Here is a 12,995-nt window from a genome sequence, read left to right on the forward strand (position 1 = left end):
TCTCCCCTTCGAAATCATTTCAAGAATCATCAAAAATCTTACAAGTAAGTATCCTCATACCTATATCATTCCTCTGCTTCTCCGTTGTGCCTTTTGGTGATCTATAGCTTCAAACGGGTACATCCGAAGCTATTTTTTAACCTTCCCGCGCTACTCTTGTCAACAAACAAACGCAAAAAAAGGCTTTTCTTACATTTTCTAACATCATCTAGAATGGCTCCTACTAAAGTTGGTATCAACGGTTTCGGACGTATCGGACGTATCGTCTTCAGAAATGCTATCGAGCATGATGACATCGATATCGTCGCTGTCAACGATCCTTTCATTGAGACTGAATATGCCGTAAGTTGCCGCTACCGGACCTCCCAATGACACCAAGGACCCGAGCTAATTTTTATCCTTCACAGGCATACATGTTGAAATATGACTCCACTCACGGTCAATTCAAGGGTGATATCAAAGTCCTCTCCGACGGATTGGAGGTTAATGGCAAGAAAGTCAAGTTCTACACTGAGAGAGACCCTGCCAACATCCCATGGGCTGAGTCTGAGGCATACTACGTTGTCGAGTCCACCGGTGTTTTCACCACCACCGAGAAGGCTAAGGCACATTTGAAGGGTGGTGCCAAGAAGGTTGTCATCTCTGCTCCTTCCGCCGATGCCCCAATGTACGTCATGGGTGTCAACAACGAGACCTACAATGGTGAAGCAGATGTTATCTCCAACGCTTCTTGCACAACCAACTGCTTGGCTCCTCTCGCCAAGGTCATCAACGATGAGTTCACCATCATTGAAGGTTTGATGACCACCATTCACTCCTACACTGCCACCCAAAAGACCGTTGATGGTCCATCCGCTAAGGATTGGCGTGGAGGACGTACCGCTGCTCAAAACATCATTCCATCGAGCACCGGTGCCGCCAAGGCCGTCGGAAAGGTCATTCCAGAGCTTAACGGCAAGCTCACCGGAATGTCTATGCGTGTTCCAACTGCCAACGTCTCTGTTGTTGACTTGACTGTCCGCATTGAGAAGGCTGCTTCTTATGATGAGATCAAGGAGGTCATCAAGAAGGCCGCCAATGGTCCTCTCAAGGGTAAGAAATTTGTCAATATTCATTACTTTTCAATTTACTAACAACAATGTATAGGCATATTGGCTTACACCGAGGACGATGTTGTCTCCACTGACATGAACGGTGACAACCACTCCTCCATCTTCGATGCCAAGGCCGGTATCTCCCTCAACAAGAACTTCGTCAAGTTGGTTTCCTGGTACGACAACGAGTGGGGTTACTCTCGTCGTGTCCTTGACCTCCTCCACTACATCTCCAAGGTTGATAACAAGCAGTAGGAGATTTCTGCTCAGTATTTAGGAAGTAATCAAGACTCTGACCACTATTTGGCAGAGAATTCTTGAAAGGCAAGCTCTGATATTTAACTCAGATGCGAATATTTCATTAAAATGAATAGTTATTACCGAGTAACGATGAATGCCTTATGATAGCTTAGGAATGGAAACAAAATCAAGAACATCATGTCGTTCCCATCATGTGAGCTGCTTCCATTTATGCGCTATGGCATTAGTTTGGCAAACGCAACCAAAACTTTGCTTACCTGAATGTCGCCTAAATGTTCCATCCTCTTGACCCAGCGTGATTCCAGAGAGTGTACTTCAGAAAGTTGTGTAGAGAGTTCCGCTATCATGGCACCGCCAGATTCCTTGATTGTCCTCGACACATTGATTTAAAGTAGATTCACCCTATTCTTGTACTTTTGCTCCTTTTTATCCTTGGAGGTGGATAATATTGCAGCTCCTGACGTCTAAGCTTAATTATCCAAGCAGCGATTGGTACTTGGTTAATCATGAGATTCTTCATAAGGTTGTGGAGTTCGAGAACTATTGTAGGATGTTTGAATTCTAGTTTAAATATTGGAAAGGAACATCTACATAGAATTTGAAGCCCTTTTTATGAGCGCTGCTAGCCCCGGGGTTCCTTTCAAATAAGAGGTAGAGCGATCGAAACTACCTATAATTTCAGGCCACAACATTTTCGGCTTGGGTGCTTCAACTTAGAATCCATCTCTCCTGCAACTTTAACAAACCATACCTACCCATCCATAACCCTGTGAACCCAACAATATTATATTATCGTTCTCAAATTCACATTCGGCTCAACGTTTTCGAAACTTAAGAGTCATCTAGCATAATTCCCAGGTTCTTAAAGCTGAGAAGTTATTTTTTCTCTTGGATAACACAGTTGCTGTGTTTCCATTCATCATCGTCTCGGTAAGTCTAAGCACTTCAATTCTATTCTCATTTGACAATCATCCACTATACTTCATATCATTATCTTGTGCGGATCAAGTAGATTCAGAGGCCTTTACAGATATAATTGTCTTATATTATCGTACCAAAGAATCCAAAGAACTTGGTGTCTCTATATTGTCATTTATAGTTATGGTCACATGATCCTTTATTCCCTTGACTTACAAATTCACTTCGATCCAAACATCATTGTGGATTATCAAAGTAAGCTGCTGTGGGAATATATTCATTGATGACTATATGTGGCTCATCAATTCAGTCATACATCTCATGCTTGACAGTCATAATAACCCCTGTTGTTGTATACCGGATTCATCCACAATGATCCAGCTTCACTTTCCTATGATCATATTGCTCAACTATTTTGTACTTTTCGGAATTTGATTTTTCTATCATTTTGCTTCTACATAAAGATTTAGTAATCTTCTAACGACTAATAGTTTCTTAGCCTGTACCAGAGAGATCTTCTACTTTTACGATATCACCAAAGACCACTGTATCCCATTCTTGTAGACTCTCTTAGCTGATATTAAAACTGGCTTTTTAAAATTGAGATCGTAGCTCCGGGTTTACATTTGTTTCGGGTTACATTTCTCTAACACTCATTTTCGATTAACATCTGTTCTGTTGACGAATTGGTCAGCTACTAATGGACACACTCGAACCTCCATTGCTGCAACCGAGCAGTGACTTGGTTATGCAGCTACATGATAATCTCCATGGGGCACTTATTAACGGGATGTTGTCAAACGGCAACGAAAATGGTTTTGTTGACCCTAGAGTCTTAATCTCTACAGAAGATGCAGAGATTGCCTATGATAATCTTGAACCCGATGATGAGATGGACTCGTCATCATCAGAGGATACAAAGATTATAGCTACTCCACGCAAAGCCTATCTACCTACAGGGTGCTGTTATGACGATCGAATGAAGTTGCACGCCATCGGAGACTTCTCAGATAATACCCCGCATCCAGAAGATCCTCGACGAATAGAAGCAATAATGAGAGCATTCAAAGAGGCTGGCTTGCTATACACTGGTAGTCCGGAAGACGTTGATAGGATACTCAAAGAGTCACCTACAAAGTACATGTTACGTATTCCAGCCAGAGTAGCAAGCAAAGACGAAATTTGTACGGTGCATTATGCAGGGCACTTTGAATGGGTTGAGTCCTTATCAAAGAAAACATCCGAAGATTTGCGTGAGCTAAATACTATAATGGATGCCGGTCGAAAGTCGCTATATGTTGGACTTTGTACTTTTGAAGCTGCCTTAATCTCCGCGGGCGGCGCAATAGAAACTTGCAAAAATGTTGTCGAGGGACATGTAAAAAATGCCATTGCCGTCATCCGGCCCCCTGGACACCATGCAGAGGCGAACGAGTCGCTAGGGTTTTGTGTTTTCAATAACGTACCTGTCGCTGCTAAAATCTGTATGCTCGATTATCCCAAGTTATGTAGGAAGGTATTAATTCTGGATTGGGATATTCATCATGGAAATGGCACGCAGAACATGTTCTACGAAGACCCAAACGTCTTATACATTTCGCTTCACGTGTACGAAAATGGAAATTTTTATCCAGGTCAACCTGACGATCCTGATCTTCCCGATGGGGGGATTGATAAGGTCGGGACTGGAGCCGGCATCGGCAAGAATGTCAATATTGGTTGGCCCAGTCAAGGTATGGGAGATGGAGAATACATGGCAGCTTTTCAAAAGATCGTCATGCCAATCGCCCAAGAGTTTGATCCGGATCTTGTCATTATATCAGCCGGATTTGACGCTGCTGCGGGAGATGAACTCGGAGGATGTTTTGTAACACCTGGCTGCTACTCTCACATGACACATATGCTCATGTCCCTAGCTGGGGGCAAAGTGGCTGTTTGTCTTGAAGGAGGTTATAATCTAAAGGCAATTTCACGGTCCGCTCTTGCAGTGGCCAAAACTTTAATGGGTGAACCACCAATCCGACAACCAATTCCACCATTAAATCGAGTCGCAGCCGAGGTCTTCGAAGAAGTCAAATACTATCAATCTCCATATTGGGAATGTATGCGATCTGGAGTCATTGACTACAAGGAAGCAAAATTTAAAGGCGCCACCCGCCTGGATGATATTGTTCGGAATTACCAGAGTAATGTACTGAGTAAGAACTATCAGATGGTTTCCCTGTGGGTTCAACGACATCAACTCGCAAGATCGTTTGATCATCAAGTTATGGTCACTCCGTATATAAAATCTGCGACGAGGATATTGCTAATCGTCCATGATCCGTAAGCTCCGTCTTTGTTTCTTTTTACGACGTCCGTTAATTATCATTTAGCCCGGAGCTACTGGCTACTCCCGATCCATTTACAGCTAAAGTCGAGTTGCACAACTCATATCTTGTAAGCCTTTCCCCTTCAAGCTCAATGCCGCCTGATCAGCTAATCAGTTTAGGTCGACCCTGTCACTGAATATATTGCCTGGGCCATTGAAAATAAAATTGGTGTTATGGATATTAACATCCCACTGAATACGGACACCTTTCCCCCTGCCACCGGTGGTTATAATCCTCGCTCGGGTGTCTTCGAACTCGAAAGTCAAATACAAGATTTGGTTGGCTATATCTGGGACAATTTTATTCAACTTTATGATTCGGATAATATCATACTTATGGGAGTTGGCGATTCTTACCTCGGTATTAAACAATTACTCACCATCAGAGATTGCCGTCCTCGTATCGCCGGTGTACTAGCCTTCATAACTGGTAGCCTTCGACCCGTCAAGAGCGAAACGGATTCAACTCTGAGTAGTTGGTACAAGTCAAATAGTGAAATTTACGTTGCTGATAAACATGCTTGTTGGAATGACGAGGAAAGCATTAGAAAGGTAAGGAAGCAGCGCTTTGGGAATGTGGTGCGTAGTGAGGAGACGGGTTTGGTGAAAATGTTACAGAGGCATCAATCAAGTGCCAAGTCGTGGATATTAGGAAAGTTTGAGGAAAAAGCGAAGGATGATGAGGTGATGACTATGGAAGATGAGGTGTCTGTGGCCGACGTCGATGGTGCTAAGAAATTAACCATGGGGGATATGCAATTGATGTGAACGGCTTGGGTCTGAGATATACAGTTTGTGAGTCTGGAAGGGCGGGGACACATGTACGGTTATGAGCTAGTTCAACTGAAAGGTCAGGAAGAACTCAGAGTAGTTACCAAGTTTGGTCAAATGAATAAGTGCAGCATATGTAGAGAGACTAGACTTTTCGAAGTATGCAATGCTATTGGCTATTGCATCTCTTTGGGAAATTTCTAGCTATTATGGCCAATGCAAGATAATTCAAATGATCGTCACATATATTCCTTTTTTAAGGTTGGTAATGGAATAGTTTGAAGGGTTGCACGAAATTCAGTGATGTTTTCCCTCATACTACGGGTATTACTAAGCGAAATGATAGACATCAATTGTTACGTCCTGACTCAATAACAAACTTCGTCTCTGCAACCACACTCACCATGATTTATCAATCGCCTTCCAGTCGCGTCAGACTGTCACTCTCAAACAGCAGAAGCTCGAAAGATGTTGCTTGCACTTTCTATAGCCCCAACGTTGGGGTGTTCCGAACCTAGGTCCTTATAAATCTGTTGCCGTTTGGTGGTTGTTTATCTACATCCATCATCGCGGTCCGCGCCTTGCAGAAGAAGACCACTATCTATCACATCCAGATAAAGCTGTGTTTATTTATCAGAGTTTGTGACGATAGAGATCGAGGTGGAGAGGTAAAAGTAGCTGAAAGTCAACATCAATTGACAGAGGGCTCTACTGGAGCAGTGAGATTGTCCATACACAAGAGAGGTGAGCAATGTTTTGGCCCGAACTATCATCTTTGCACAAGTACTGATAATCTGCGAAGAGCCTCAGAATATTTTTATCATTGAAACCAAAGGAAACGGACCAAGAACCTACCATCATCATGTCTATCGCGATGCTCTCAACCGAGCTACTACAGAGGATATACGAATACTCTGACTTGATTGATATCCTCCATCTATCCCAGACTTCCAAAAGAAATTACAATGCGCTGCGTGGACGACGTTTACCCCTCCTAAGACAAGCCTTGGATGATGAATACGGTCCAATACCTAGTTTGGTGAAGTTGGTAATAAGCGATGATTCAACCAAAGGTAATAGTGTTATCGGCACAGAAAAACGTCGAAATGCTACCCTGGATCGTATTCTACAAGTTCCAAGTGAGCCCTACCTTTCTGTCCAGCTACTAAGCAAGATGGTTACGCTTGGCAGAGTTGCGTCCAGATGGGTCGAGATATTTCCACAGTTTAGATGGCGCCTTGATTACCAAAACAGGAGATTTCTATGGCCCCATGAGCAGAGGCGGTTACGGCGGGCTGTCTACAATTATTGGACTTACAGCAATCTATTTCATGATGATATCTACACCAAATTCAACCCTGATCCTCCATCTGGCCGCTCTGCTAGTTGGTGGAACCCTGCTCCTCCTCCACCCGATATCAGTTCTGATCCTCGCCTTCGTCTGATACAATCATTTACCACAATTGAGATCGTGCAGCTTAATGAATTTCTACAGCATGTGGTCAAGCTTATCGAGCTAGATCTTTATCCTTCAGACTCAACCATACAAGCTCAACATAATTTTACGTCCAAAGCGGTTGAGAAGATCGCTTGGGGAGATGGAGGTCAGTATCGATTTCTTGTGAAAAATCTTCTTCGATATAATCCTTTGGATCTCGTCTACCTCTACGACCAAACCTTTACCAAATTGGAAAGAGCAGAATATATGCATGCACGAGGCCTTGGTTTTGGCATCAATATCAATGCTCCGGCAACTTTAGACGATGCCATAGCCTTTATTATTGAGAGAAGACCACGCAGTGATATCGCATATACGACACATCATTTCCACCATGTGATGTATCAATCTCGCAATTTGTGTATACAGGGAGAAAATGTGAGGTTTGGCATAGCTCACGAGGAGCATTATTCGAGGGATCACCCATTCAACAATGATGGGGCGATTATTCTCTCGACTGATGAACATGAGTAAAAGTCTCAGGCGGATTAGTTACATTCTTGTGTTATTCAAATCAACTTGCTTCCGTGTTATTTACTTTTTCAATATTGAAACCACGCGCGCTTTCTTAACATGATTTGAGATTCAAACTGTATATGTGCTTCGACCTTTAGTGAATGGATGGTGGATTGAGAAATTGAAATAAGTCCGTATAAATTTCAATACAGGACACAAGATACAAGAGCAGATAATATCTATAAATGTCAATGTCCTTATCGTCATCAAAATTTAAACACACACTTGGACTGACCTTAACGCTATTACTGCATGTGGATTTTGTTCAAGTCGGGCTGAACCCTCTGATTGGGTTGATTACTTAAATCCGATTTACACTAGCGCGATTCTAGAACACCACTTGTTTACAGCCGCCACCACACAAGTCTTGGAATGATTACCCTGGGGCCCCTTTCCTCGTTAATATTCTTTAGCTTGATGGAAAATTTTGAGGTTCATTATATGCTGTCATCGCCTTTCAGAGTTATGTCAATTTTTATTTTTATTGCTTTTGCAATCATATCAGCTCTCTTAGAGACTTGAATATTAAAGTATTATAACGAAGGTCGCTGACGTCCCAGTTTAACCAGCTTAGCTTTCCATTTATCCTGACGTGTTGGCCTTTTTCTCTGCCCTTGTTTGTGGACTTTCATGCAATCTAACAAGACTTCTACGAATCCCATTTCTGGAACCAGATAATCAGCCGTGACTTGGTACTTCTTGACTTGGAGAAAGTTTCTCCGACATTTAGTATGGATCATCAAGTCAAATTGGGAGAAACACGTGCAGGAAATGCAAGGAAGCCAAGGCGGAAAATTGTCGATTGGATATCAGAACCAACTAAGGTTGAACTGACCCCATTTCAACAGTTCACTCTCGATGCTGATTGGGAGAGAAGTCCGTTGGGACCAATGAGTGGATGGTCAGCACAGCTTCGCTCTATGGTGCTTTTGTGTTTTTCAAATCCAAATCCGGTGAGCCTTCTATGTCTTCTACTTTATTTCTGGCTTCAAGATCGCTTTTGTTATTGTTCATCCATTTAAGATGTGAAGAACCTCGTGACTGACCAAGTGGAAAGGCCGTGGTCATGTGGGGAGATTACAATGCTATCGTTTACAATGAACCATATGCTCAGATTATTGGACATAAACACCCTGCATTACAAGGTCAGGATCCAAGTGTTGCATTTGCTGAGATTTGGGACTCTCTCGACCCATTAATTGAAGGAATCAAAGATACAGGCCAAGGATTTATTCAACATGATGCTCTTTTTTTCCTTGATCGACGCGGCTTTGAGGAGGAAACTTATTTTAATTATACATACCTACCGGTCGTTTGTGATGAAGGGTATGTCATTGCTACACATGCAACAGTCAATGAGACCACACGCCAAGTTCTTGCTGATAGACGAATGACTATCATTCGTGCTCTCGGCGAGCGATTATCTAATGCTAAAACCATTGGTGATCTTTGGAATCATTTGATCCATGGCATTGAGTTCGCCGAGAAGGACGCGCCTTTTTGCTTCTTGTATTCAGTTTCCGAATCATCTGAAGCATCAAATATACTTCCATCAACAGTACCTTCGCCATCCATGCATTGCGTTTTTGAAGGTTCTGTTGGCATACCCGAGGGTCATCCCATTGCACCTTCAAGCTTTGATGCAGCATATGATCAAAACTGCCTAAATAAAGCATTCAATCAAGCTAGGAATGAAATGAAAACTATCCTGGTGCCTGTCGACTCCGAGATGAAACAAAATTTTAGCGGAATAAAGTTTCGAGGATTTGGCGAACCAACTCACATAGTTGTTTGCCCAATAATGGATTCTGAGAAACAAAGTGTGCTTGCTTTTCTTGCTATTGGATTGAATCCTCGAGCACCTTATGATAAAGATTATCAAGAGTGGATACAGATGTTGTCACAGCAGGTTACGACTCCTCAAGTGTCTGCTATTATACTCCGACAGGAAGTCGAAAGACGTTTAGCACTTGCTAAACAGGAAGCGTTAGATCGGGCAATTTTGTCACAGCAACTTAACGAGAGTGAAACGAATTTTGCACGATTTGCAACAAGAACCCCTGTTGGGCTCGCAATATTAACTGTTGATGGAGTTGCCCTGACAGCAAATGACCTATGGAAATCCCAAACGAAACTGGAGATTGGAAGCTCGCAAGTAAATTGGGAAGAAGTCTTAATGCCTGGAGAATACGAACGTGTGAGGAAAGCCTGGTCGCAGATTGTTCATGAGAAGAAGCCTGGCACTTTTCAAACGCGAATTGATAAACCATGGAAAGCTCCGGAGCTGAATGCTGATGGTGAAGAGCAGTGGTCAGAAACTCATCTAATGCTTGCTTGGTTCCCAGACCTTGACGAGGAAGGTAATGTTTCTACAATTATGAGTTGCATCACAGAAATCTCCGAATTGAAATGGACGGAAAATCAATTACGAGCTAGAATGGAACAAGCTTTGGAGATGAAGAAGCAGCAAGAAAGGTTTATTGATATGACCTCCCATGAAATGCGTAACCCGCTGTCTGCATTGATCGGCTGCGCCGATGAAATTCTCTCCTCGTTGCACGAATACAAAAACGCGATGAAAAGTTTCAGTAGAGCTAGAAGAATCCGCGAATTGTTGTCCACCGAGTTACCAGCGTATCTAATAGATGATGCCATAGAAGCTACAGATACGATTATCTACTGTGCCATGCATCAAAAGCGCATTATTGACGACATATTGACTCTTTCCAGGTTAGACAGCAATCTTCTCGTCGTATCCCCCGAAGCTTCTCAACCAGTGCATATCATTCAAAGTGCTCTCAAGATGTTCGAATCCGAACTCAAGCAGGCCGACACAAAATTAAATTTCATCCAAGATAATTCTATTAAAGATTTGAAGGTACATTGGACCTTATTAGATCCAAGCAGAGTCCTTCAAGTCCTTCTAAACCTTATGACCAACGCCATAAAATTCACCCGCACAGAACCAGTCCGTCAGATAACAGTCACCATGGCTGCCTCTCTCTCAAAACCTTCTTCCCAAAGATCTATTGTCGAATATGTACCTAAACGACGCGAAAGTTCTGATCAAACCGTTAAAGGCGAATGGGGAAATGGCGAAATCCTTTACATTTCCATCACCGTTACGGATTCCGGTCGAGGTCTCTCAGAAAAAGAAAAAGCAAACCTTTTTCATCTGTTTATGCAGGCGTCCCCAAAAACTCACGTACAATATGGCGGAAGTGGATTAGGTCTTTTTATCTCGAGACAACTTACTGAGATGCAAGGCGGGGAGATTGGTGTTCATAGCGAAAAAGGAAAAGGGAGCACGTTTCAATTTTATGTTAAGACGAGGAGGACGTCGCCGCCGCTTGATTTGGAAGCTGCGGAAGATGGTATTAAGAAGGATTTACAAATGACGTTGAGGGAAGACGCACTGAGGGAGGCGTGTGGATTCGAAATTTCGGGATTGAGTCATGATAATCTTATGCATGACCATAGTGAAGTGACGGTGAGGGATAATGATGCGAAAATACCGATAAGGCCATTGCCGGTTAAGAAGACAAGCTTTGGGTTGTCCAGTCCGAATTTGATGAATGGGATTGAGAAGGAAAGGGGTGAAGGTGCAGAACAGGAACAGGGACATGGAAGGCAAGAGGAACAGGATAATCAACTACAAGTACTGGTTGTCGAGGATAATTTATTGAATCAAAAAGTGTTGGTTAAGAGTTTGAAAAAAGAAGGGTTTGGTGTTAGTGTTGCGAATCACGGTGGGGAGGCCTTGGAATTCCTCAAGAAGACAAAATTTTGGGTTGGTGATGGTGATAGTAGGGAGATATCGGTATGTGCTTCTTAATAATCTCTGTTTTCCTTCCTGTTCTTTTCTTTTTGGAATATCAGCCGGGGACAAGCATAAAGGTCGAATCGAGAATTGGTAACAGGAAGAACTCGAGTGAAAGATCACTAACACTCATTTTTGATTCAGAAAAAGCAACTAAACCTCATATTAATGGATTTAGAAATGCCAATTATGGATGGTATTACATGCGTAAAACAGATTCGAGCATGGGAACGTAGAGGGGCGGTAAGAGGTCATGTGCCAATTATTGCCGTAACGGCTAATGCGAGAAAAGGTGTGTGATTTTTTTTGTTCTTTTTACTTTGACATATTTTTGGACGTTGGAACTGGAAACTTGCGGACAGGAGAGTGAGAACTGAGAACTGAGAGCTGATCATCTATTCTATTGATGAATAGATCAAATAATGAGCACGATAGATGCGGGAATGGATGATGTAACGACGAAACCTTATCGTATTCAGGATATGCTGGGTCAGATTGAGAGATTGGTTATTAGGTATTCTGAAAGCGGGGGTGGAAGGGGAAGTAGGGAGGAGATGGACTCTGGTACTTTGAACGAGAGTGTGAGGATCCTGAGTGAGGATAGAGGTATGGATAGGGAAAGTGAGGATAGGGTGAGTACGGGTAAGAGTATGGGAATGGGTATGCAAAGTCAAAAAAAGAATACCCGGAAGAAAGATAGGGACACACAAACACGCAAGGCTAGTACTTCGACGACATCAACATCTACAACCAAGACTCCGAATACGAATCCATCAACCGCAAGTCCTTAAATCCAAACATCCCAACCTCAAACACAAAAACACAAAAACACAAAAATCAACCCTCCAACTTCGAGTCTTTCAATACCACCACAAAATGGGATATCCGATTCTCCCCCTCTTTAACCAATTAACCCTATCCGATATTGATATTTCCAACACATTTTCTTTTACTTCTACTTCTACTTTTACTTTTATAAGTACATCTATTTACATCTACATTCAGCGGGCGTTTTCAATTGGTATTCAAGGATTCCCGGGGACTGGATTTACTGGGAAGCTGGGGAGTAAAGCATACGCATGGAATGGAATGGATTAAATGGAGTTTTGAGCACATTATTCTTGTTTTAGCACAGCACATCACATTACAGCATAGTAAAGCATGGTATAGCATGGTACACGCATGGATAGGTGTTTTGGGGATATGATATGATATGTTATGATATATGTATTCATTTATTCAATAGTGGTTATTTGATTCATTATTTCGTTTGTTTGGAGTTGTGTATCTAGATAGATACCTAAACTAGATTATAGTCTTATTCCTTCATGTGTCATGTTTCTTCGTTATGCGTTGATCGCGTTTTCGTAATTGGTATGATATGATGAGATGAGAGAAAACATATAACATGATTTGATATGATATGACAGGCTAATGTTGATGAGATCAGAAAATGATTGTGGTTACATTTTTAGTATGGAAATTCAAAAAAAGGGAATTGGAAGAAAAGCATGAAGATGAAAGAAGAAGTTAAAAGTTAGAAGGAAGAAAAGAAAAGAATAAAAAGAGGAATGAAGAAGATATCATGACAAAGTTTTCAAATCGAGAAAATAAAGTTCGAGAAGAATAGATGCCGCGCGCGGGTAATTAGATGGTGAGAGTCTGCAGTAGTGGTTTCTGTGCGTTGGGATGTTAGATTTGATGCTGGTGGTGGGGTTGGAGTTTGAGAAGAGGAGAGATAGAAGA

At 42.2% G+C, this 12,995-nt stretch overlaps 4 protein-coding genes across 4 annotated transcripts; all 4 read left to right on the plus strand.

The window, feature by feature from the left end:
- Positions 1 to 213: 213 nt before the first annotated feature.
- On the plus strand, positions 214 to 1,349 carry SS1G_07798 (glyceraldehyde-3-phosphate dehydrogenase; the record flags this gene model as incomplete). The annotated part of the gene is made up of 3 exons (XM_001591123.1): positions 214 to 342; positions 408 to 1,092; positions 1,147 to 1,349. 3 exons carry the CDS (start codon positions 214 to 216, stop codon positions 1,347 to 1,349), a joined length of 1,017 nt encoding a protein of 338 aa, XP_001591173.1.
- A 1,624-nt stretch (positions 1,350 to 2,973) lies between these two features.
- SS1G_07799 (hypothetical protein) lies at positions 2,974 to 5,412 on the plus strand (the record flags this gene model as incomplete). Its single annotated transcript, XM_001591124.1, has 3 exons — positions 2,974 to 4,598; positions 4,649 to 4,712; positions 4,765 to 5,412. 3 exons carry the CDS (start codon positions 2,974 to 2,976, stop codon positions 5,410 to 5,412), a joined length of 2,337 nt encoding a protein of 778 aa, XP_001591174.1.
- Positions 5,413 to 6,277: 865 nt separating this feature from the next.
- On the plus strand, positions 6,278 to 7,387 carry SS1G_07800 (hypothetical protein; the record flags this gene model as incomplete). The annotated part of the gene is made up of 1 exon (XM_001591125.1): positions 6,278 to 7,387. The coding sequence occupies one exon, from the start codon at positions 6,278 to 6,280 to the stop codon at positions 7,385 to 7,387; it is 1,110 nt and encodes a 369-aa protein (XP_001591175.1).
- Positions 7,388 to 8,495: 1,108 nt separating this feature from the next.
- On the plus strand, positions 8,496 to 12,040 carry SS1G_07801 (hypothetical protein; the record flags this gene model as incomplete). Its single annotated transcript, XM_001591126.1, has 3 exons — positions 8,496 to 11,249; positions 11,394 to 11,541; positions 11,664 to 12,040. 3 exons carry the CDS (start codon positions 8,496 to 8,498, stop codon positions 12,038 to 12,040), a joined length of 3,279 nt encoding a protein of 1,092 aa, XP_001591176.1.
- Between the last annotated feature and the right edge of the window lie 955 nt (positions 12,041 to 12,995).

This window comes from Sclerotinia sclerotiorum, genomic scaffold (assembly GCF_000146945.2).
Source record: "Sclerotinia sclerotiorum 1980 UF-70 scaffold_10 genomic scaffold, whole genome shotgun sequence".
In the NCBI taxonomy this organism is placed as follows: Eukaryota; Fungi; Ascomycota; class Leotiomycetes; order Helotiales; family Sclerotiniaceae; genus Sclerotinia; species Sclerotinia sclerotiorum.